This window comes from Macrobrachium rosenbergii, chromosome 10 (assembly GCF_040412425.1).
Source record: "Macrobrachium rosenbergii isolate ZJJX-2024 chromosome 10, ASM4041242v1, whole genome shotgun sequence".
Classification (NCBI taxonomy): domain Eukaryota; kingdom Metazoa; phylum Arthropoda; class Malacostraca; order Decapoda; family Palaemonidae; genus Macrobrachium; species Macrobrachium rosenbergii.
The window spans coordinates 72919707-72944258 of record NC_089750.1 but is presented as its reverse complement, the minus strand read 5'-3'; the positions used below and the strand labels follow the sequence as shown (position 1 = coordinate 72944258).

At 36.2% G+C, this 24552-nt stretch overlaps 3 protein-coding genes across 4 annotated transcripts in view; 1 reads left to right on the top strand and 2 right to left on the bottom strand.

Annotated features, from left to right (window-relative positions):
* Window positions 1-7544, bottom strand: part of LOC136842387 (glutamate receptor 1-like) — a 28437-nt gene extending 20893 nt beyond the window's left edge. The window contains exon 1 of the mRNA XM_067109644.1: window positions 7377-7544. The gene's annotated coding sequence lies outside the window, so the exon portion shown is untranslated. The remainder of the gene's footprint in view (window positions 1-7376) is intronic.
* Window positions 7545-8259: 715 nt separating this feature from the next.
* Window positions 8260-15969, top strand: ND-24 (NADH dehydrogenase ubiquinone). The gene is made up of 7 exons (XM_067110743.1): window positions 8260-8416; window positions 11845-11904; window positions 12647-12709; window positions 13465-13655; window positions 13941-14148; window positions 15317-15469; window positions 15840-15969. The coding sequence occupies exons 1-7, from the start codon at window positions 8378-8380 to the stop codon at window positions 15855-15857; spliced, it is 732 nt and encodes a 243-aa protein (XP_066966844.1). The 5' UTR covers window positions 8260-8377; the 3' UTR covers window positions 15858-15969.
* A 1134-nt stretch (window positions 15970-17103) lies between these two features.
* Window positions 17104-24552, bottom strand: part of LOC136842860 (glutamate receptor ionotropic, delta-2-like) — a 15670-nt gene continuing 8221 nt past the window's right edge. For both annotated transcript variants that reach the window (XM_067110742.1, XM_067110741.1), the window contains 6 exons: window positions 23569-23663; window positions 22728-22942; window positions 21937-22101; window positions 20605-20711; window positions 18098-18261; window positions 17104-17357 (listed from right to left, as the gene is read on the bottom strand). In XM_067110742.1, coding sequence (XP_066966843.1) covers window positions 17299-17357; window positions 18098-18261; window positions 20605-20711; window positions 21937-22101; window positions 22728-22942; window positions 23569-23663 — 805 coding nt within the window. In that variant the 3' untranslated portion in view covers window positions 17104-17298. The remainder of the gene's footprint in view (window positions 17358-18097; window positions 18262-20604; window positions 20712-21936; window positions 22102-22727; window positions 22943-23568; window positions 23664-24552) is intronic.

Genomic DNA, 24552 nt, shown 5'->3' with positions numbered 1-24552 from the left:
GCATTACTCTGTAAATAAGAGATTTGTTACTGAAATTTTATCTTATACGCTGATTTGGCAACACTGTCGCCGACCGTTTACGAACTAGGCAAGTCTTGCGGGCGTTCGCTCCCTACTCGGATCTTTTGGGTAGGGTTCTCATAATAAATACTAATAATAATAATAATAATAATAATAATAATAATAATAATAATAATAATAATAATAATAATAATAATAATAATAATAATAATAATAATAATATGAAGGGAGTAGACCCTCTTTTAAACAGGTCTTATTAAAAAGGATGGCTGTATTATGCGAATTTATCTTATATAGTGTCTTTTCTATCCTCCTTATGATTCGCTTTTCAGGCTCAGCGATGTTAGTAACTGGCCGATATTCATGTTGGAAAAGGACAGTGCGGAATATTGGAAGTCTTTTATTACAATAATCAATCAGAACGATTTCTGATTGATTATTGTAATAAAAGACTTCCAATATTCCGCACACTGTCCTTTCCAACATGAATATCGGCCAGTTACTGACTAACATCGCTGAGCCTGAAAAAGCGAATCATGGAGGATAGAAAAGACACTATATAAGATAAATTCGCATAATAACCATCCTTTTAATAATAATAATAATAATAATAATGTGGTGAAACTTTAAAGTTTTAGGCCCACATTCGGTACGATTTCATTCAACCTTAAGCCCTCCTGCCTAGCTTTGAATGAGACCAAGTTACAGTGCTGAGGAGTTTACTAACTTACTTAAATGTACCATGAAGTCAAGAAACATTATATTCTTTCCAACAAAGTGCAGTTGAGAAACAATCAACTATATTTCCTGCACCAATTCTTTTTGGGTGATGCCACACGGGTTCACAAATACGCATTTAAAAAAAGTTTAACACATATAATTAATATTTAAAGGACACAACAACCATCAAGTTACATTAAGAAGCAAGAAAACATTAACATATTACTGCAAAAATTGACAAAACGTTACGTTACTTCGATAGAGGAAAAACATAAATAGCCAAAAAAGGGGATTTCAGAATATTCTTATGAAGAAATTACTGCAATGACGACGACAGTTCACGAGGTGATGGGGCTGGATTTTACGAGAATTTCTTCTACAACTTGCCTTTCTGGAGTATGCTGCGAAACAGGCAGAGCTTCATGTTCCCACCCTGGAAGAAAACTCGGGAGGAGTATATTGGATAGCACAGCTGTCACATCTACAAAACTACAGGGTTACGTAACAAACCATCAACTAAAACACAAACATTAAGTTGTTTAATCGTAACCCAACATACAAAAAAAAAAGGGTTTCGTCAGAAGGCAAGCTTAAACTACTGGCATGTGCCCTTACAACAAGAAAATAACATATACATTCTCCACAGGAAGAAGTTTGACAACACTGCAATCAGACGTCATTTAATTTTATAGAGATGGATAAAATTTGCGAAAAAGGTGTTTTACTACTTTAAATATTAATGTACTAATTTATACAAACTCATTGCTATAGTTAATATAATAAAAAAAACTTCTTCTGTGGAGCAAACAATCACATCAACGTAATTTTTCATAGAAACTGGGAAATACATCAAAATTAAGTATTCAAGAAAACTAGGAAATTTTATTCAAGGGGAATAAATGGCAATTTTTGACATTCTCCCCCAAGAAAGAATCATAATTAGAAGTAATCACAACTGCACCCAGGAGCGAATTCAATTGAATAACGCTATGCAGCTGTGACCATCTTAACACATCAAAAATTTAAATCAAATATACATTTTAGAGTACATCCATAGAAATTAAATCCTTTCTCTCTTGATCACAGCGGATTGCTGCTGCACGCCGAGGTCTAGTACCACTCAGAGGCACACTATCTGGCTCCTGAGTTACGACACTATCAAATTCCCTCTCGGGTAATTCCAGAAGTACGAGCTTTGTGATTGATCTCATGTATAGTTTATTATTCACTCTCACTTCTACAGACCTAATCACACCATCAGACGATGGAAACAGCTGGGTAACCTTACCCAATGAGAGGAGGGATCTATAGCCTTTCCCAGATGATCTTCTAAGTCTACCATCACTATGTCCCCAACTTTCACATTTGCAGAGAGATAATCACTAGAATTAAAATGTCTCTCTCTCAAGGACACTAAATAGTCTCTTTTCCAAGAGTTCTCAAATTTTCTTAGCACTGATGATAATCTAAAATATTGTTCTCTAAGATCACTTGAACTCATGAAATCTGGGTCATCAGTTGCTGAATTGTTAAGAGGAGGGAAATACAAATATTTCGCCCATAAAGTAACATGGAGGGAGTCAAAGCCTCACAATCTCGATCAGAGGAGAGATAAGTCAGTGGTCGAGAATTTATCACAGCTTGAAACTCAACAAGTAGAGTTCTCAACTCTTCAAAGGATACACGTTTGTGATATAAGGCTTTGGACAAACATCCCTTTAGAACACCAATAAGGCGTTCATAAAAGCCTCCAGACCAGGGGCTCGCGGTGTAATGAACTTCCAATTAACACAATTTCCTTCAAGGTATGACTTTACCTCTGGTTCATCCATAATTTCCTTCAGGAAATTATTAAATCAACAAAATTCCTACCATTGTCAGATATAATCAGACTCGGCAGAGAATGATATGCTACAAAGCGTCGAAAAGCCAGTAGGAAATCGGAAGCAGTCATGGAATGAGTCAATTCAAAATGAACTGCCCTGCTCGTAGTACAGGTAAATAGACATATAAAGACCTTCTCCTCCAAGCCAGTCTCATGATCAAAAACATTAATAGCACCAGTATAATCAACTCCTACTGATTGGAAAGATCTATCATATCTCACTCTTTCTGTGGGTAATGGTGGAGGAGGAGGCAAACACAACCGTTTCTTGGTTAACTTCTGACACAAAACACACTTTGACAGAATCGATTTGATAACTTGTCGTGCTTTCGGTACCCAAAAAGTTTCTCTCAACAATACCAGTACAGAATTGACACCACAATGGTGATGATGTCTATGCAAATGTTCAACTATCAACACTGTTAAATAACTTCTGGAAGGCAATAACATTGGGCACTGAGTATCATAAGACATGGAAGCGTTTTTCATGCGACCCTGAGACCTAATTAGATTTTCCTCATCAACAAATAAGTTCAACTGATTACAGAAATTCTTAATATCCATGGACACTCCATGTGAATTCTTATCACAGAGGTACATTCTGGTAGTAGAAAAATGTTGCTTCTGTTCAAGGAGGACAAGTGCTTTCATTTCGTTAACAACAAACTTAGAACCTTTACTGCATTTATTAAGAAAAAGCAATATTGACCTCATGATACGTTTAAGCTTACTTAAATTACTGTAACGTGGGATGTCAATTAATGGGGTTGGAGGGTTAACAAATTTAGGTTCTGAAAGAATTTCATTAACATGCACAGTTTCTGTAGCTAAAGATTGGGGATAATCACCAGTTAAAAGCCATTTAGGGCCATTCCACCATAAGGAATTTTGCGCTAAATCTTTACTAGTACTACCTCTGGATAGAATATCAGCTGGATTATCCTTAGAGGGGTATACCGTAGAGGAAACTTGAATTCATTAATTTCAGTGACTCTGTTTCGTACATAGGGAATTTTACTATTATTGTTCTTCACCCAACAAATAGAAACCATGGAGTCACTCCAGAGAGTGCAAGAACTCAATCTCAAATCATCATTCTGCATTAATCTTCCAGCAAGTTTCGCACCCAAGGACAAGGCTGTCAATTCCAAACGCGGAATAGTCTGTTTGGGGTTTGGTGCAACTTTACACTTACTGACCAGTAAATTGCTTACACTTCTCTTGAAATCAATCACATAGGCAGCAGCTCCATATGCCTTGTTAGAGGCATCACAAAATACATGTAAGTGGGAACATTCAGGATGTACAACAAACCTAGGAAACTTTAAACTTTCTACATTTCTAATACACTTGCAAATTTCATCAAACCTTGAACATAATGATTCTGGCAAAGGGTCATCCCACCCGTAGTTACTCCACAAACATTTAAGAAAATATTTACCTCTCACCTGTATTGGTGACAATAATCCTAGAGGATCAAACATTCGAGCTATTACTGATAAAACCTTTCGCTTGGTTAAAGGTCCTCTATACTCACAATTTACTTCCTTCAGTGGCATCTCATCTTGTATTAGATACCACTCTAAACTAAAACGTTCACTCTTTCTTTGATAACATCTATGGTTCTGTTAAACTCTGAATCATTACTGACCCATTCTTGTAGAGGCATATTAGCATCTTCAAGAATCTCATTTATTACTGGATACTCATCCATCAAGACTGACACATCCTTGTAAGTTTTACTAAAATTGTCTACATAGAAATTCTTCATCAGAGATGATGCAAGGGGATTATCATGTAAAGATAAATGATGCAAAAGGGTTTGCTGCAAGAGAAAGGGGAGCATGTAGCTCCAAAACAAACTACACAAAACCGGTAAGTTACAGTAGACTTCAAATCGGAGGGATCAGTTATCCATAGAAATCTGCAATAATCACGACAGTCAGGTGAAATGCCTATCCTTAAAAAGGCTTTACTGATATCTGAAATCACAGCTACTGGGTTTGTACGGAAACTCAACAGGGCATCAAAAAGTATTCAAGAAAACTAGGAAATTTTATTCAAGGGGAATAAATGGCAATTTTTGACAAATAATAATAATAATATTAACTTCGATAGCGTTAATGTACAGCGTTTATAATGAAAACTTGTCTACTTTAAAAACTGGGAGGTTTTCCAAACCAATTAAGGTTTTCAGTTAAGTCTAAACCTTGGCCTGCTTTTACCGAGAGTTATGAAATCGAGTCTTTCACACCTGGCTTCATAATCATGCTCTTAAATTCTAGTACGAGCATGTGCCATGTTCCCCTTTACTTTTTCCCACTCCTGACTAACCCTTCTTAAGTAAGGTTACCAACGTAGGACTGTCTACTCTAAACGGATCCTTGACGTTTTGTTAATCAGCTCAGTGGTCTGGTAAAACTAAGGTATACTTAACTTTTTTTTCGGCCGTAACATCCAAACTGGCAAACGGCCGAAATGGGTGTATATAATACTTTGATCCCCGAGGGGCTGGTACCAAACACGGCGTCCCAAGGAGCTTCCGTCATGCCTTATGGCCTAAACTTCATATGGCCTAAAGTTGTGACGGTCTACCAGGTTCACGGCCTAAAATAAGTAGGCCTAATCGTCCCAAACTCCTCTAGGCTGGGGAAAGTGGACCGTCAGACTTATTCAAGTCTATTTCTGGGGCATTTCACTCGATCACAACCCAACCCTCCTATTTTCCCTTACTGCTGCTACGCTAATTTTTCAGTTCGGCTCTTCTTGTTTCTTAATATTCCTCCACGTTGCTTACATATCGTTATACGGCCTAATTTCTTTATAAATCTTTGGTCACTTGCAGGCTGCAAAGAGGATGGTAGGGCATTCCAGCTCACTCATGTATACCAGGAACTAAATTTCTGCTTTGGTGACCCAACCCTGACCTCATGGCACCAATATCTGTTCCTAGGGCATGTCTCCATTCTCCTGTTATCACTTATCCTCCTCGTAACGTGTGGTTTGGTCATTTCGACTCCCGCCCCCTAACAGAGAGATCCGACTGTAAATTCTTCAACTTTCCCAGTTGTTTTTTCTAGCACTGAGACACTTCCATGCCTCTCTCATCACCCACTCGTGTTTTTTGTTCCTTATAGTCCTTTTAAGTCTTTGGCACATACTCATCAGCAAGATTACATAACAGTGACTCGTATTTGATACGTTTCCTCTATTTCTCTAGCTCTAAATAGCTCTTCCCGGTCTATTTCTTAACATTCTCTCACTTCTACGCAATTTTCTTGATCAAAATTATGCTTATAATGGGGGAGGGGTACCAGTGACATCCTCTGCGTCAATATCTACAAAATGAAATCAAATACAACCACTGCATAGTAGGTCTTTCTAACTGGAGGGCGAGTTTCCACATTAGCAACGTACTGGGTGTCTTTTGTAAACATGAAGTCAAGTTTTGCTGGGGTATTCTCTTCACTGCTACTACCGCGCTCTAAAACGCGTTGCTGAAGGCAAATAACATTCAAAAGTTCTTGTGTTAAAAACCTGAACAAACCCGACAGTGAAATGAACTGCATCTTGGATTCGGTATTGCAATCGCTACTTAACCTAATTACGTCATACACTTTTTCTCTCTTGTGGATGCTGGAACTTTATAAAAGTTTCAAAAAAACATTTTCTTTTCTGAAATATTCTCTCACAATAAAATATTCTCTACAATAAATTATATATATATATATATATATATATATATATATATATATATATATATATATATATACTGTATATATATCTTTGAAATAAGATGATCACTCAGTTCTTTGTTAATAAAACATACAATATCAGGTTTAATATCTCTGATTAACACAAGGAATTCAGTAGCTTTGTCTGATATCTAATTTTCATTAGCATATAAACATATTAGGGGGGTTAGTTCTGTAGCTATGGGGTTATATATATAAGGTTAATGTTGTTGTAGATTTAGCTGGCTTTCATTAATCATGAGCTCTTCTTCTTGGGCAGCCAGTAAAATTTTGCTTGTCTTTCAAAACCTTATTTCCTCTGATGACCCACAAAATGTCTATTACGTTTTGGTCTTGCTTTTTGTTTTTACATACCTTGCAAGGTACAGTTCTGATCTCAGTCACAGAATTTTTAATTGCTTCCTCGACAGTCTCTACTAATTTTGGCGCAGCTTTCCGTTCCCTGTGATGTCCCTTAACCGAATTCTGATTTAGCAAATCCAGCAATTTACGCATTATGGGCGCTTATCACAGGTTATTACCAATTGTTTACCTACATTTCCCCGCTGACATTGTATAATCTTCAGATTAAATTATGTTCTTCGCCTTGGATTCTATTTTCTCGTATTGTGGATTTCCCTCGAGAATTATTCTCTTCAATCTGCCTAGTAGGACCTACAGTGGTCGATATATAATAATTCTTTACAGGAAAGGGCAACAATGGCTTAATGAATTATGATAGCTGTGCCATCCTCACTGAACCAAACATTTTCTAGGAACGGCAGGTACGCCATGGCATAAAAACATACTACCTACAAGCAACAGTAACAAACAATGGCCCTTCTACCTTTACCCTTTGGTGTGGCTCTTCCATTACAATAACGATATATCCTACATAACTTTAAGCCTTTCCTGACGTTTTGTCATTTTCATTGAGCTCGAAGTAGGCTACTACTGGAAGTCACCAACTTAACAAGCCAGGGCAGATCAGAGTATAACCATGCACAAACACTAACCTCATCTAAGATTTGAACATTCTTCCTTGATCTTAGGTTCTAAAGATTTATGTGTCATCATCCTCAACCTCCCAGTTCTGGAACGGTGAGTGTACAGGTGTAAAATTCGTGTGTAGCCTCAAGAGTAAATTCAACTAAGGAGCAAGGACACCGATTCAACTCTAGACTAGAGTTGGGAACCGCTTCCCTTCTTCTTCTATCACTCTTGACACTATAATTTAGTGGAACGTTTATAACTTTATAAAACCTTTGTTCTGTTTGTTCCATGAAAGTCATTTATTTAGACAAAAATCATTCATAATGATAATTATGTATAAAGAGGAGCCCCGCAAGGAGATATTGTTTATTAATTAATTTTTTTGCTTGGAAAATATAGTAAAGGGTGTAAAGGATGAACTACAGGTGAGATCATCATAAAATTGAAATCATGAGATAAATTTACTGCCTTTTATTTATACTTTTGTGAAGAAAAGCTCCACGGAACGAGATGTTTAGCCCCAGCCCCTCACAAACAAAAGGGGCTAAATTTCTCGTTTTCTCAGCTGTATTGCATTACATTCTTTTACGATTTTTTTCCTTAGATAGTGACCCCCAAGGGTTTCATTTGCGGCGTGTTTAGCACAAGCCCGTTGGGGAAGACCGTAAAAACATAAATAAAACACTGTAAAAATCATGAAGAAAATAACCCCCAAGAAATATTGGCCCTAGAAAACGACCCCCGAAAACCCTTGGGGTCACTTTTCAGGAAAGATCTTCCTTTTCTAGGTAGAACTAACATTTTACCCTTTTCTACATAGTTCATTCCTAAAATTTCATTGATAAATATCTCCATTCATAATCAATACAGTATTTAAACGCCGATACCGGCCATGGAACCGCCGTCAGATAAGACCTCGTCATTGGCAACATTGCATCTACGTAAGACCCTTAAGAGCAAACCCAGCTGATCTTTGGTGTTGTTTTCTTGCAATTGCACCGAGAAGCCGACGACACTCCTGAAGATGCTCTCATCTATGGCCAGGTGCCTTAGGGCGACTTCGGTATGCCTTTTCATCGTGCAGTAATAACCAATATTGTCAAATATTCCATTGAAGTCGAGATTAGACGTAGACTCGGCCTAACGTAGACTTATAGACCTACCAGCCTTACGAAACTTCCAGTCCGTAGACTACTATATTTAGCCGTTAGTAGGATCATTCTGAAGTTAATTTAGTGAGTTAATCATGTTAATTATCATTAGGGAAGTCTTACCTGAGGCTAAAGTCTAAATTGTCCTCTATGATCGCCTAGGTCTAGACCTACACGGCAGTCGTAGGCTTAATCATGTGCATGGCTTAGGTACGAGTAGCAGAATGGGCCTTATGCTTATCTGTCGATAAATTGGAGTCCTTGTAGAGGGTTTTATAGGTTGTGGGAGTCCTTGTAGAGGGTGTTATAGGTTGTGGGAGTCCTTGTAGAGGGTTTTATAGGTTGTGGGAGTCCTTGTAGAGGGTGTTATAGGTTGTGGGAGTCCTTGTAGAGGGTTTTATAGGTTGTGGGAGTCCTTGTAGAAGGTGTTATAGGTTATGGATAGTATTTACCAAAAAAAGATAAATTTTCAACTTTTACAGGCCTGCAGGAATTCATTGGAAATGGTAGGCCTAGAGGTGCAGAAGAGTTGCATGTAGGCCTACATCTCTTGGTCACTGTCAGAAAGTATGCCAAAATTGGCTGTTTTTTTCTAGTAATTAAGACCAGCTTAAAGGCAGACTGGTGGAATCGAAGACTAGGCTAATACCACGTCCTGGTTTCAGCCAGTCGCCGACCTGGGTGGGCCTATTTACCGCCTTTTGTTTATTTATGCTGTTGTGTATGCCCATCCCTAAGGGTCTGGTGCTAAACGCAGCGCCCATTTTCTACTTTAAATGGCTTAGTTACCAAGCCCAGAGGGACACGGCAGTAGTCTTCAATTTTATCGGGGGATCAAAGACATTTCTACAAGGGTGCATCCTAACCTCACCTTAATAAGAATGTCATACCACAACCTGATCTGGGAGGCCACCTGAGCGGGTTTGAACATAGTTCCAGCATAGCCTAGGCAGCGGGAAGGGTATTCTGTACCGTTCCTCTTGCTCTGACATCAGAATCAATCCATCAGCCCCACTTGACTTCGAATTTCGGATGGAATTGCAGAGTAGCCTACTATTGCGGCCCTCGAGCTCAGCAGTTATCGGCTTATTTGCAAAATTGGTGTCATGTTTATTACCTACCCCTCAGGAGTGAATATAAACAAATAAAAGATGGTTATTATCATAAACATGAATAAAAGATTGGGAATATTTCAGTTGGCGATGGCTGGGAATCAAGCTGTGTTAGCAGTGTGCAGTTTTACTGACTTATTTACAGTGGTGACCAGACAAATCGTCAATGGTGCTGAAACCTCCATTTTCCATCTGGGTCCCTCTTACATTGATATAGCGTAGGTATACCAGAAACCTAATTAATAGTGATACCCAAACCAATTAAAACAAAAAATAGAAAAGTATATTGTATATGCATTGTTATGATGACAAATTATACAAATACCCTTCAGGACTGGCTTTGCTCCCCCACATGTGTTAAACTTGTTGCCAACATAGGGTGGCAGAGTTATTTCATTGATTAGCCTTTGTGGTTGCCAATTTTCTAAGAAATTTTACCTAAGCACTTGAACCACCAGCCTACCATACCTGTCTCCTGTCCAAATCTTCATAGGATCATTGAGTTGCTATACATTTTTAAGTTTTAGTTTGCTGTAAGCAAGCATAGCCTTAAGTGACATGTAAAAAAAAGTTAGTCTTAAACCAGTTTTTTTTACAATACTTTTCAGGCTAAAACAAATCAGTTTAGGTTAGGCAGAGGTAGGTGTTACATTCTGTCAGTTGATCAGCCTAATTTTTTTTCCTAGTCAACTAATAACACCCTGACTTGCATCTATCCTAACCTAACTTAGTACGCTATGGTCCTCACCAACCAGGGGTAACCCACCAGGGATTTCTAGACCCTACAGTTCTCAATTAAGCTTGTAGTGTGTATGTTAGAATGTCTAGCCCAGAGGTTTTACCAGTCAGGTTAGACATTTAGGGTTGCTGTTTGTATCCTTTGTAGGCTAAGTTTTTAGGGAGTCAGAAGCAGTTTTCTCTAAAACTGTTTATTTGTGCATTAACAATCAAAGGGTAGCTAGTTTCCCATAAAACAGTTGATTGTACAGTGGCCAAACGCAGAGAGTTTTGGCATTTTTTCTTAATGGAATGTGAGTGGTCAGTGAGTAATGTTATTTGAATATGAGTAAAAATATGAATACTTAGGTGTTTTCTAAGTATATATGAGTAAAAATATGAATACTTAGGTGTTTTCTAAGTATATTTTGTTGTTGTTGTTTTGATGGTGTAAAGCTACTTCTTGGACATTATTTGGAAATGTTAGGCACATGCAACGTGCATGACAGTATTGCTTATGCAGTTTCTTTTTTCAATAATGTTAGGTATTCGTAAGATGCGTGGTTGAAACTCCAAGATATTTTCAGACTGCTCAATTCTCCTTTGTTTCTAGACTTCCTAATTTGTTACAGTAGAAGCAATGAAATGTTAAACAGTTGTGATTAAATTTTCAAGTGGAAATTAAGAATTGTAATAAAAATTTGAAAGATATTTTAAGGGGCCCCTCATCCCCAGGTGGTACAATATAGCATGTTAGTCAGGTTAGGCTTAGTTCTGCCCCCTTCCCCTTGTCATTTTGTCAATTATGTCCTGATTAGCAAGTTAGGATGCTTCATTTTGTATTTGATTTTCATTGCTGTAAAGGAAAGTGGGCTTGAGTATACATATTTGCAAATGAGGGACCAAAAAACTGAAGTCCAGGTTTTTTGGAAATACTTGGTAGTTGGTAAATATTGTATTGGTTATATGGTCACTATCCAGTGTAAGGCAACTAAATGTGATTCTTGAGGTAACTCGCCATTCACAAAGAGTAACGTAGGTGCTAAGATCAATTATCCAGAACACTGAAAGAAGGGGATACTGAAGGCCTGGAGTGATTATACTGCAGTTTTCAGAAATAGACTCAGTACAAGGTTTCATAGTCATATGCAGTTCTAAAATCACCTGTAATACAGTACAGTACAAGTACCAGTGTAAACTATTACAACTGGAAATAACAATTTGCATATTGTGTTGCAAGATGAAAATATGGGTGCTGCTCATGATTTAAAAGTACAAAGATTTGGGCAAGTTTTTCAGCTGTATAAAGTCATTGTTCAGTGAGTGGATGGCCGCTGAGCTTTTGAAACTGAGTGAAGCGGTTTGTGAAAACACTTATCTTTTTACTCAATTACACACTTATCTTTTTACTCAATTACTAAGTGTGTATAATGATTATAATGATTTAGCTGGTATGGAAATACACTGTAGCTGCATTAGTGTGGGCAATCAACTGTTGCTTTCCGTTGCAGGTAAGGGGTGTCCGCAATCTACATGGGAGCCCCGCTGTTTGCAGTGACAGCCTTTTTGTGGTAAGTAAAATAGCCAGTGTTCACTGTAATATTTTTACATTTTATCACTTATAATTGGTGATTTTAGAAATGATTACTTCTTAGTGAATGTTGCCTTTGTTTTTTATATTAATTTTTGTGTTTTGTAAATGCAGCTCAAGTATCGAAGTAGCATTGTCTCCTTGCTTTCCTTAACTTTGCTACCAGTTACACATATTTCCAAAATGGGTCAGGACCAGTATTGCTGTATTTATAATCAGAGTAGGTAATGAAAACAATCGCAGCATAGACACCAATATCACTCCTTTTCTTTGTTGCCCATGTGGCTATGTCTAACATTTGGAGTACCAATGTAGTGCTTCTAATTAGGCATTGATGTGTATCTACAAAGTGCAATTTCCCCAATATTTTATTTGGGTTCATATATATACTATGAATACTGTATTAATAAAATTTGTAAATTTTTAATACTGTAGTCACAAAAATTGCAACTTCAAAACAAATTCACTTTACCCTAATTTAATTCTTCAAATCTATATAAATTCTGATGAGGAATTTTTGTTGAGATATGTATATGATTGCTGAGGTACTGTATTCTAATTTGGAACAATTACACAAACATACATGGTCTCTTTTATCAGCTAGAGCTTACATTCGAATGACTGAGCATACTCCTTGTTTCCCTTGTTAAATATCATTATTATTGGTTACTTTTAATATGGTTGTTTCCACATATTCATGGAAATAATTCTGTACTTTTCAGCATAGAGATACACCTGAAAACAATGTCGACACTCCCTTCGAATTTACTGCGGAAAATTTAAAGGTAAGCCGTAACAGCTTTTAAAATTTGTTGTTTCTTGATTAGTATGGATAAGGGTTCTAGCTTTGTTCATACAATGTACAGATCTCTATTTGTGCTGTACATGCGGAAAGGTGCACTTAGCTGAGATACTTCAGTAAAGGAAGGAAACGCGTAATCCAGAAGGAGATTTTGGGGTTGTATTTTCCAACTGAAAACATTTCTATAGCCAAATAAACTACCTTTTGTATATTACATGGATTTAATACATATCCATAATAAAAGATAAGTTCCAGTTGGAAAAATATTCCCCATGAAACATGCATTAAGATTGAGCTCGAGTCATTCAAGAGGAATATGAACTTAGTTAAGATATTAAGTCTTCAACTTTGTAATTTAAATCCCCAGGAAAGATTATTTGAAGGTATGGTCCAGTAAAAGGTTCTATACTGTACAGTATTGCCTGCACTCAAGTTTATGGTTTTTCATATTTATGGTAGAGACAGAATTTGTTCATGCTTTTATAGACATACTTCGTTTAAACATTCAGGAGACATTCATTCTTCTCTGTCATTCCATACTAAAAACAGATGACATCAGTAAATTCCCTACTTGTTTATTTTTATATTTCATTAACCAGAAGCAACCTTTGTAAAGTAACACTATCCTTTCTGGCATGTTATTTCACTATTGTTCTTAAAAAAGAAATTTTCCAGAATGCAAAAGTGTTGTAGTTTTACCTCAGAACCTCTGAAATCATCTCATAATCTGTTTTTCAGCGTGCTCATGCCATCATGTCCATCTATCCAGATGGCCACAAAAAAGCAGCTGTCATTCCACTGCTAGATCTTGCTCAGCGTCAGGTTGGCAACTGGTTGCCCATCAGCGCCATGCATGCTGTTGCAAAGTTACTTAACATGCCCAGGATGAGAGTTTATGAAGTTGCAACGTTCTATACAATGTTTATGAGGTGAGATGGCTGTGTTGTATTAATTACTGAGTAAAATTTTAAAATTTTACATTCGTAAGCGTTGGGTAAGTTTTAAAGTTTTCCGTAAGTACTGAATAAATTTTTTAATTTAATGTTCACGTTGCTGCAGTCTTCCAGTGTTTTCTGTTTCAGGGAGACTGATTTGCAATGAAAGTTCTTGAGTTTTGTGTTTAATTTATTTAATAATTACATATTTAGAAGCTTTATTTTTATCGTGCTTCCAAATAAATTACAGAATACTGTTTCATACTGTCTACATTACAGGAATCCTGTTGGGAAATATCACGTCCAGGTGTGCACCACAACCCCTTGCTGGCTCCGAGGATCGGATGACATTATGAAAGCAATCCAAGATAAGCTTGGGATTAAAGTTGGAGAGACAACCTCAGATGGACTTTTCACCCTTTCGGAAGTAGAGTGTTTGGGAGCATGTGTCAATGCGCCTATGGTACAGATTAACGATAACTATTACGTAAGTACTGCAGAACACATTGCACAAATATTGAGCTATATTACTTAATATTTTTAGAACTTCTACAAGCATGCATCAGTTTTATGATTTGTTTACATGTTTTTACACCTTAATTGAACATTTAGCAAATTAAGTTTTCATTCCACAAATCATATGAGTCTGGTATGAATGTTGAAATATGTTGGGCATCAAAGGAAATGAGGTTGCAAATAAAGGAGCCAAGTATGACAGGCTTTGTTGAACTATGAAATTTGCAAAGTTATGATAGTACAGATAAAGTAACAAATGTATAGTGGTAGTGTTCATCCAGGTATAATGCCCCTTTGAATGAATATTATGCCGTCTTCAAATTAGTTACATGTCTGATGCTTGGATTTATAAGGAATTTAGATATATTAAATAAGATCTAATGTTTTGGTGAGGAACAAATTCCTCAGCCCAGGCCTATGAAAGTGAAGAATGTCTTTTCAAACTATTTATTAACAACACAATCAAAACGTTCCAACTAAATGCTAAAACAGGAATTGATCTTTCAACGTACCAGAATTACTTGATTTATACAAGTTGCAGCTGCTTCTCTATTGAGTACATTGTTTTCGTGATGTTTATTTAAGTTTATTTTCAATAATATTTTATCATCAGTACATTACTGAGAATTTCAAGTTGGGTTATTTTTACACGGATGATTTGTGCTGTATCTAATTTGACTCAGAAAGAAGGTAAAAGAAATGTTGCTCTCCAGAAACAGTTTGACATTTTCTATCACCATCCAAAGCTTCTTTTTTTGTTAGTACTGTATAGTGTTATGTGGACTACTGTAGATGCTATAAACTCAACTTCCCCTCTTCTGAAAGAAAGATTTTACACCCTTACACATTTTTTCTACTTTTCGTATAAGATCTGTTGTGAAATTGTATGTGCAGGTACAGTGCTTCCCTACTTGCATAAAGCTGGGTTCTGAAAGGCTGTTCTTTAGTTCAGTAATTTTCAAATTCAGCATTTGTAATTTTTATCAGACAGTCTATAGCCAAGTACTATAGGTATATTTGAGTCCACATAATTATGTAGCAATATAAATAGTTTTTAAGTAAAATGTATAATTTTTAGTATACTTGGGAACTCATTGACTGATTAATAATTATATATTTATATATTTTTTCTTTCCTAGGAGGATTTGGAAGTTGCAGACACGGTTGGTATCCTAGAAGCCTTAGCATCGGGACAGGAACCTAAAGCTGGTCCTTACAATGGCCGTTATGCTTCAGAACCAAAGAATGGACTGACATCATTAACCAGTCCACCCCCAGGCCCTGGCTTCATGGTTAGTAATGAGCATAAGGTTTTTACTATTTATATGTAAAGTTACAGATGATATTTAGCCTTATTATTCATGAGTAGATTTTCAATTTAAAGGTTTGGTATGAAAATTCAGTGTTCTTTCAAGTCATTGATTCTTAAGTATTCTTTGGCTTTTATGACTTTCGATTGCTATCTGTATACAGTGCAAATAATGCACTGAGGTCATTATCACAGGAAGTGTGTAGTTAGGGTCTAATTTGTGCTTGCATGGTTTAAAATTGCACAGAAACATGTTGGTGAGAGTGATTGCAAGGGTAAATTGCCTGATTTTTTATTTAGTAATTTTAACTTTTTCATCTTCCCCACTGAGTGCCTTATTTTTCATTTTACAGGTACGTGATGATTTGTAAATTGGTGTATAGTAGACTGAGTCCTAGGGGATGTATGTGGAGTCGGCAGAAGTATATTGTCTTACTGAAACTGTTCTCCTGTATATAGATGAATAAATTTTATTTAAACATTTCCATGGTGCTTATTATGAAACAACATGGTTGTTTGGGAGTTATTCGTAACAGTTACTGTCTCTGTTCTCTTACACTTTTATATGTGCATTTCGTTAAGTATCGAAAAGTTTTTATATGGCAAGGTGAACAGTTTTTACTCAAGAAAATCTACGAAGAAGAGGTCAGAGGTTTACCAGTGACCCCTATTTCATAAGTGCTTTTTCAAGACGAAGGATCATATTTTCTGTCAGATCTGAATGGCCTCAATAAGTCGTTGCTACTCATCTATTAAGCAGTGGACTTCAAATGACCTCAAGGTGAAGAGAGAGAGAAACAAAAGACAAATTAGTCTGGAAAGTGAAGTGGATGCTGCTGGGGAGGTGTACAGTACCACCAAATTCAGTACTAGGTATCAAATGAAGTAAATGAGGTCCCAAGACTTGGGACTGCGAGTTACAGAGAAAGGGATTTTTAATGCTCAGAAACATAGGAAGAGCAAATGAAAGAGAGAGACGGACCTTACAGGACATCCTAGACTGAAGCAGGTGTTGGGGAAGTAAGAAAGTGAGTAGCTTCGGTATGGATTCAATAAAATGAGGTCATTAGACTGTTGGTAAATAAGAGAATGGATCATTCATAAAGGCAAAAGATTTTGATGCTTGTATAAGGCCTGTACTGCTCTGCACAGATGGTAAATTATTAGAAAGTACTTTAATGAAACCACTGAGACTTATTTCATGTCCCACTCCAAAATAATTTTCTTTATAAGACTGATTTTTCTGTTTGGAATAATATACCGAGACAAAATTGGATGAGATTTTAACGAGGTGGGAAAAATTAAGGTTTACGATTTAAAATGCAGCGGGAAGATTCATTTTCTAAAAAGTTAGAGAGATATGGTATCCAGAGAAGAAAAAATAATCTCAAGATCTCAAATGTAAATGAGGTGTTAGAGTATGTAGAAGTAACAGGACAAGGCCAGTGAGAAGGTCCAGAAAATCATTGGGAAAGTCACAGCTGAAGAACCAGACTGGATGAGGATGTAAGAAGTTCACAAGTTGGCAGAGAGTGAGGAAAACTCGTTCCATGTGTGACCACCCCATAGAGGTAAACACTGGTCATAAAACACTGACAGTGGTGAGAGATAGATAGGTTACATGCAGTGAAGTTTATTGAAAAAAAAAATTGAAATTCACATGGTAAATGAGGAAATTACATTGTTTAAACGTTGGGTAGATATACAGTACCACAACTTGGGTCAAGAAATCCGTCATATAAGAAGAAATCCATGTTTGCCAAGTAATTTGGCTGTCGTGATTTTCAACTGAGGCAAATATTCTTGATATTCTTACCTTTTATGCCCCACCAAGAGCTCAATTAGGAACGCCAGAAGACCAATGAAAGATCCTGAAAGGATGAAAAAAGCTAATTTGTTAAGCCACTCCCTCAATAGTTTCACACCAGGAACTGTTAGGACAGTTTTAAATCTTATTGACCTGAGAATAGATAAGCAAATTTATTGCCAAAACCTTTTCAGAATAAATATGAAGGAACACCATGCACTATTATTGTATGATTGCCTTAGAAGTATATGACATGAAGGCAAAAAATAGTTATGGGCAGTTATCTTTCAGTGATTGAAGTGAAAGAACCAAAGGAAATATACCAAGAAACCTTAAATGCTAATGGCAGTTGTCAATTCATCAGCGACGAAATCTGCACAAAATGGAAAAGGAAATGTTGAGGAAAGTACTGTACTGTACTGTACACTGAAACTAAATGAAATTGTATATCTAAGTTGGTAGGGCAGTCGCCAGTTAATGTTGGGGGTACCGTTCCCGGCCGAGCGCCGCTAACCGAAAATCAGCAATAATAGCACAAATAACCCATTAATGATGCCATTAAGTGGAGATTGGTGCTGCTAACCAGAGATTGATGTCGAAAATCCAGTTAACGCCATCGCTGGAAAGGCGCAGTAAAACTAGATCACAGTTAACCAATGCCACCAGTAAGTGGGTACTGCCTGTATTCTAAAAGTTTGCCCCTTTCTTATTTGAGATAATATTACCTTTCCAGTACAAATAACACTAGTGTACTGAATGGTAATAATTATCAGTGTAAAAAATTGTAATTACTACAGATGTTACCTCCGCCAAAAATCATGAAGACTCCAAAGAAATCTTCAAGATCCAGCGGTCGTAATGATGAGGATCCTGGGCTTGTGGCAATTGGCTTCAGGCACTCGGTTGCATTTGCTACTGCTTTCTTGTATAAGTGTTGAAGAATACCAGTTTCCTTCAGACGCATGATTCTGCGAAAGATAACGAGTGCTGTAGTTATGTTGGGATTAACTTACCATCTCAAATTCCTAATTGTTTAGTAGGATTGGGCTTGAAATCCAGATTTTCAGAGACGAAGGCACTAGATTTATTAGCTGTTAAAATTAACACACTTTGTATGTGTTGTTATACGTAATCCTCTGTCATCTGTCGGGATAATGTGACTAAGATTCTTAGTAAGGTAAAGGAGGTAAGACAGCTTCTTTTGCTTTAGTAGGGTTCTGAATAAGATAAAGTAGGTAAGACAGCTTATTTTGCTTTAGTTTTATTCAAACAAGGTGCAAATTAAATACAATGATATGTTTGAAATTTTGAGCCCAAATCCACTGTTCACTTATCGCCATTGCTTGGTTCCAAAGACCAAGTCATGAGCCTTGGCAATAATCTTGACAATTTCTACTGATTTGCAAGTTTTATTAATAGTTGTACGAGTTCAAGGTATGTAATATTCATAAATTAGTGAGTACTGAACAAATTTATGGAATCCCATTCATCTACATGCCATGGTGTAAACAGACCAAATAGGCTACATTTTAAAGTTTTGTTTTCCTGGGTCATATTCAGAATTTAAGGTTGTCCAAGACTGTTTGGTATGATAAGGTTACCTAAACAGATTTCTTTATCTATAAGGTGGACCATTTTTTATGAAACTTTTTACTACTTACAATATCTTTCATATTGACCTGTATGCTAGTCTCCATAGGTCTATGGAATCTACAGAAATTTTACTGTCCATTTAAGGAATTCACACTTGACTGCATGGTTGCTTTCTTGTACCATATTCACAAACCTTATAATGTAAAAATTATTTTTATTTATAGAGCTGGTATTCTGATAAGGGACCCCTCTTTTTTTCTCGTGAGAAAGCCCAACTACAGATATATGCCACGTTTGACTGGGATGTTGAAAATGTCCAGGCCCTAAGTATCTTTGCTTCAGCTTTTAAGTTATGCATAATTTTTTTGGTTGTGGGCAGAGTTGAAATGGAAAGTGGGAGGTAGCCAATAGTATGTTAAGTTCTCAGCCACTGTGAACAGGATTTTTATTATCTTAGTTCAGCACAACTGTTCTGTATTTGAATATTTTGCCCCCAGTATCATCAAGTGAAGTTTAAGCAAGCAATGTTGTCACACTGGTTTTTTTTTTAAATTTCACTTCCATTTTAAAGTTAGATGATCTATTCCAATCATGGTTTTTTTCTGGATTTCTTTTCTCATGTCTCATATTTCCAAGATGCAGTTTACTAATGGCTGCTCAGTGAACCCCTTTAGTTGTGATATTTTAATCTGTATTGGTGTTTTAGAATACATTAGCTACTGATCCACATATCTCTCGAAAGTTCATCTCCAAAAGCAGTCTGATTGAATTTTTTTTTATATATATATGAATATGCTTAGCTACTTTATGATCAGCTTATATATGCTTTATGATTATTTTTTATCTTTTTTTGTTATATAGTACTACCAATAAATCACCAATTTTTTTCTAGCAATGTTCATCTTTTTGTGCAAGCTCTCTCAACAAGTTTATAGCTTTTTTTTTTTTTGTCTGTTCCATGGGAGAGTATAAACATTTGGAATAATAATAATAACAATGATATAAGGGCTAAAAACATTCATTCTTTGGCCCTTACATATATTAATTATTATTCAGAATGTTGCACTTTCCCATGGAACAAATCAAAGAGGCTATAAATTTGTTGAGTGAGCTTCCACAAGAGAGATAAATATCGCAAAAAGAAGCATGTGTCAGTGGGAAACTGGTAGTAAAGTAGTTAAAGATAAAAAATCATAAGGCATATATAACTGATTATAAAGCAGAGAAGTATAAATACACAAAAGATTCAGTTTGTCTGCTATTAGAGATATATAGATCAGTAGCTAACTTATTTTAAAATAGTGTGAGAAGTTAGAATATTGCAATTAAAGAGATCCACTGATAAGCCATTAGCAAATTGCATCTTGTAGAAAGATAGCAAATCAATACTGTATTTACTCAGCAGTACAAATTTCCCCCCACTGCCTAAAGCTATCTTCTTCCATTCACAAATAAACTTAATAGTAGCACTCACTTGGTGACACAGCACCTGTACTTGGGCATTTGCTCACAGTTAACACCCATAATACAGTAAGCAGATCTGACACTAAATATCCTCAATAATTAATGAATGCCTTAAGGGATCGGTTATCAAACCATTCATCCTTGCTTATATTGCTTCAATAATTATCACCTTCATTTGTCAAATATCAAGGTTAACTAAATTATTCTTCTTTTAAATTAAGAAAACTAATGGGGAGGCAGCTACTGTAACTTACACAGGGTCAAACTTTGCTTTCAACGGTGAGCCTTTCCTGAAGAACAGGCTGAGCTTCGTTAGTGTCAACATACCCTCGGGCATCACATACAGGGAGCAGTAACCTAACTGAAAAGCAAAAGGAATACATTAATTTTATGAGAAATCACAACAAAATCCGTTTCTTTGTATTGTAATTTATTGCATGGCCAAATGCTTCATTTAGCATATGATGAAATTAATACTGCTTAATCTCTATACTGTACAGTATATATATATTCTTTCCATACTTGTGCGTTAGTACTTGATTTTCGACAAATAATATTTGGCCTGTGATTTATTTTTTGGTAATGGTGTCCATTGATGGTGATTATTTTGATAAATCATTTACCATGTAATTTACTGATTAAGAAATAGTGGGTACCTTATTGTTGAACACTAGATAAAATGTGCTCCATAGCTGATGATTGTTAGAAAATGACATCTTGCTTATTCTATTCTTAATGACATGTTTTTTTGGAAACAGTTTTATTACTTGAAGCTATGTAAAACCATAGCTGAGCAGATAACCATGGAGTAAACCAAAGAGACATTCCTTTGAAAGCTGCAAGCTATTTTAGGGCCCCCTTGATACTTTAGCAATATGTGTGGTGCTTTTAACTTTATCTTTTGCTGATAGCAGTAGGCAATGTCACCACAATGAGTACCTTTAGTGTGATAAATTCTGTATTTATAAGAAGTAAGCCTCAGGTAGGTAGTCTTAAAATGTGACTTCTTGGTAGGAATTTTGCTTTGTGCTTAGCAGAAGGCCATCCATTCTTTAAAAGTGTTTGGACACTTTTTTTTATTTTAGAAATGGCACACCACTCCATAAGGATTTTTCAAATTCTTCGGAAGAAGAGGGGAATCCCTCATTGTTGGAGGTAGCCCTCTCCTATTGTGTCAGAATGAGATTTCACAGCATCTTTGTAGTGGGATCTCAGTACAGAAAACCTGGTTGGAGGGTAAACAAAAGGTTATTTAACCTTTCTCTTTTCAAGAGGAAAGTTTGACTTCTGTCAGGGGTTGAAGTCCAGCAACACAAACCTTTACCGTGGAGTCATGCTAGTTTTGGGCAGTTTTACCCGTCTTGCTCTCCATACCATAAAATTAAAACTGGAGGTTACAGAATTGTGTCGTACAGCAATGCATCCTTGGTTTCTGAAGGCAGATCATATTAAAGTGTTTTTATTTTTACGTCCTTTTACCAAGGTGCAGTACACACATAGATGGATAACTGTTTATAAAAGTAGACATGCTGTAATGAAGAACAAAAATTTAATTAAAAACACTTTAAATTAAAAACAGACGTTACCTTGGAGAAGTATTCATCTGTGATTTGCTCCATGGCTGTTCGAGGTCCAGTAATCACAAACTCTTTGGCGTGCACTCCCCTCAGGGCCTTTGCAATGTCAACAAAGTTATCTGGCTTCACAAACTGTTTATAGAGGCGACCAAGTGATGTATTCCTCGGAGAATTCTGTCAAGGATAAAATTTATCCTTTGATAAATTTAGACGTTATTTCTCTCTGTCCTTAGATCAGAGGTTCTCAATCTTTTTTTCGTGATGGCACCCTAACTAATGTAATCATTACTGTGGCACCCCTTCTTCACCAACCCACCATATTTCGTGAATTAACTTCTTATTTAATGAATAAAATTATTATCCAGACTCAAACCAAAATCAGCAAACCGTACATGCAGAAATATACTGTGCAAACAAAGAACATATCAGAAGAATTAGATAAACATAATCAGAGTAGACACTGATAATAATTATATGAAGACTTCTGCAAACTTTTTTTTCTACAAATGTTCATTGAGATGATCTAGCCAAGACAAAATTCATGACAATCTTGCGGCACCCCTAGGCACTGTCTGTGGCACCCCAGGGTGCCACGGCACCCAGTTTGAGAATCACTGCCTTAGTTAGTACACGAATTATGGTTCAGTGTTTGGGGAACTTACGCAGTACTGTACAGTGTTTAAGCAATGTGTTTATTCTTCTGTATCTGAAGATATTATTTAGCAATATTTGAAGAGAATTTGAAATACATGTCGCAGCGCTGGAAGCTAAAGTCTGGCATTATCGACGACCTTACTTACCATGGCACTCAGATGGAGCACAGAGTAAACAGGCACCCACACAGGGAGGCCAGACGCCACCAATTCATCTAGATTAGTGAAGGGCAGGGTGACTTTCGGCAGGATGAGCATAGCCATGAGGTTAGAGCGGTAAACGTTGGCGATGATGAAGGACACCAGCAGCCAAAAGCATGTGATCAGCCTCACAGGTAAGCCGTCCAGTTTCCACGGCACAGCTTTGTGTAGAAGGGAAAATAAAAATAAAGGTCGTAATTGCAGTTAGCTTGACCCTGTAAACTTCAGATATGGAAAGACAAGTTCAGATGTGGTCTATCCCATTAATCAAAGATCATGTCAGCAATGACTGCTTACAAAAGTATCAGCAGGTAAGAAAGTGCATTTTTTGGTGCAGCTGACACTAGTTGCCTCACCATGAACGTTTTAGCGATGAGCTTCACAATCTATATCACATAGTTTACAGATAAAAACAAGAAGTTGACTGGAAAGTTCAGAAGCCAGTTCCAACACTTATTTAATGGTTTCCAGTTTCTGTTCAAAATGGAGAGAGAACTTTCTCTTGTTTACTCATACTGAAAGTATGCACTGTTGTAATGTTAATAAAAGAAAAAAACAGAACAGGTAATGGCAGATGAAACTGTTGAGGTACATGCAAGAATTACAACTTCAGTAACCTTACTCACAGACACTTATAAGTTACATTACTGCATGGAAGAATACATATGCAGTTACATGAATGTATCTTTACTGTATCATGGATTTTAAATGATTCCTTGGTGCTGTTTTAAGCCATATAATCTTCTCCTTAACTTTGCTCTTTGGTGGATAACCAAATTTTACTTACACTGTGAGAGAAGAGTAGCCAAGGTCCACATGAAGGCTTCATTTATACCTGATGTTCCTGAAGAAGTCCTGTCCTCTTCATTAATTCCATTGCCCCTGTGAGTAATTATATATATGTATGTATATATATATATATATATATATATATATATATATATATATATATATATATATATATATATATATATATATATATATATACATGTGTAATGTATACAAACACATACATACATATACTGTATATATATTTATACATATGTATGTGTATGTATGTATGTATACCTCGTAATTTTGGTTAAATATGGAATTTCAGAAGTAATCCAAAAAAATGCTATCACACGAAAAAGTTAGAATTAATATCTTAACCACTGGCTCTGAGAAACATTCATTAACCTTTCTTACCCTTATCCACCCTGATTAGAATCTTTTCTCAGAAAAAAAAAAAATGTGAACCTGTCAAACCAATGATACCCTTAAGTTAAATTAGGCCTAACCTTATCCCAGCGTGATTCGTTCATGACGTAGAATCTGTTTACCTTGAACCAAAAACATAAAAAACATTCTTAGGGGCAAGGGGAGATGTAATGAGGGCTAGTATTGGCATTTCAAAATACTCTCAGACTTCCGTTTATTCAAATTCGTTGTCTCCGGGATCTCTGGGCAAGTAAAGGTCACGATCTAATGAAAAAAGGTTAGTCAGGTTTGCTAGACTGATTAGAATATTGTAAGAAATGTTTATCGTTTCCTTCATTAGGAGGGATTGATTTGATTCATGTATTCTACGCTCGTTTCGGTACCTGGAGGTTTTCAAAGCTTATTATTACGTGACGATTTCGGAGAGAGGGCTACGTATATACTGAGTTTTTTAAATTACGCTGAAAGAAATTTATTATTATTATTATATATATATATATATATATATATATATATATATATATATATATATATATATATATATATATATATATATATATATATACATATA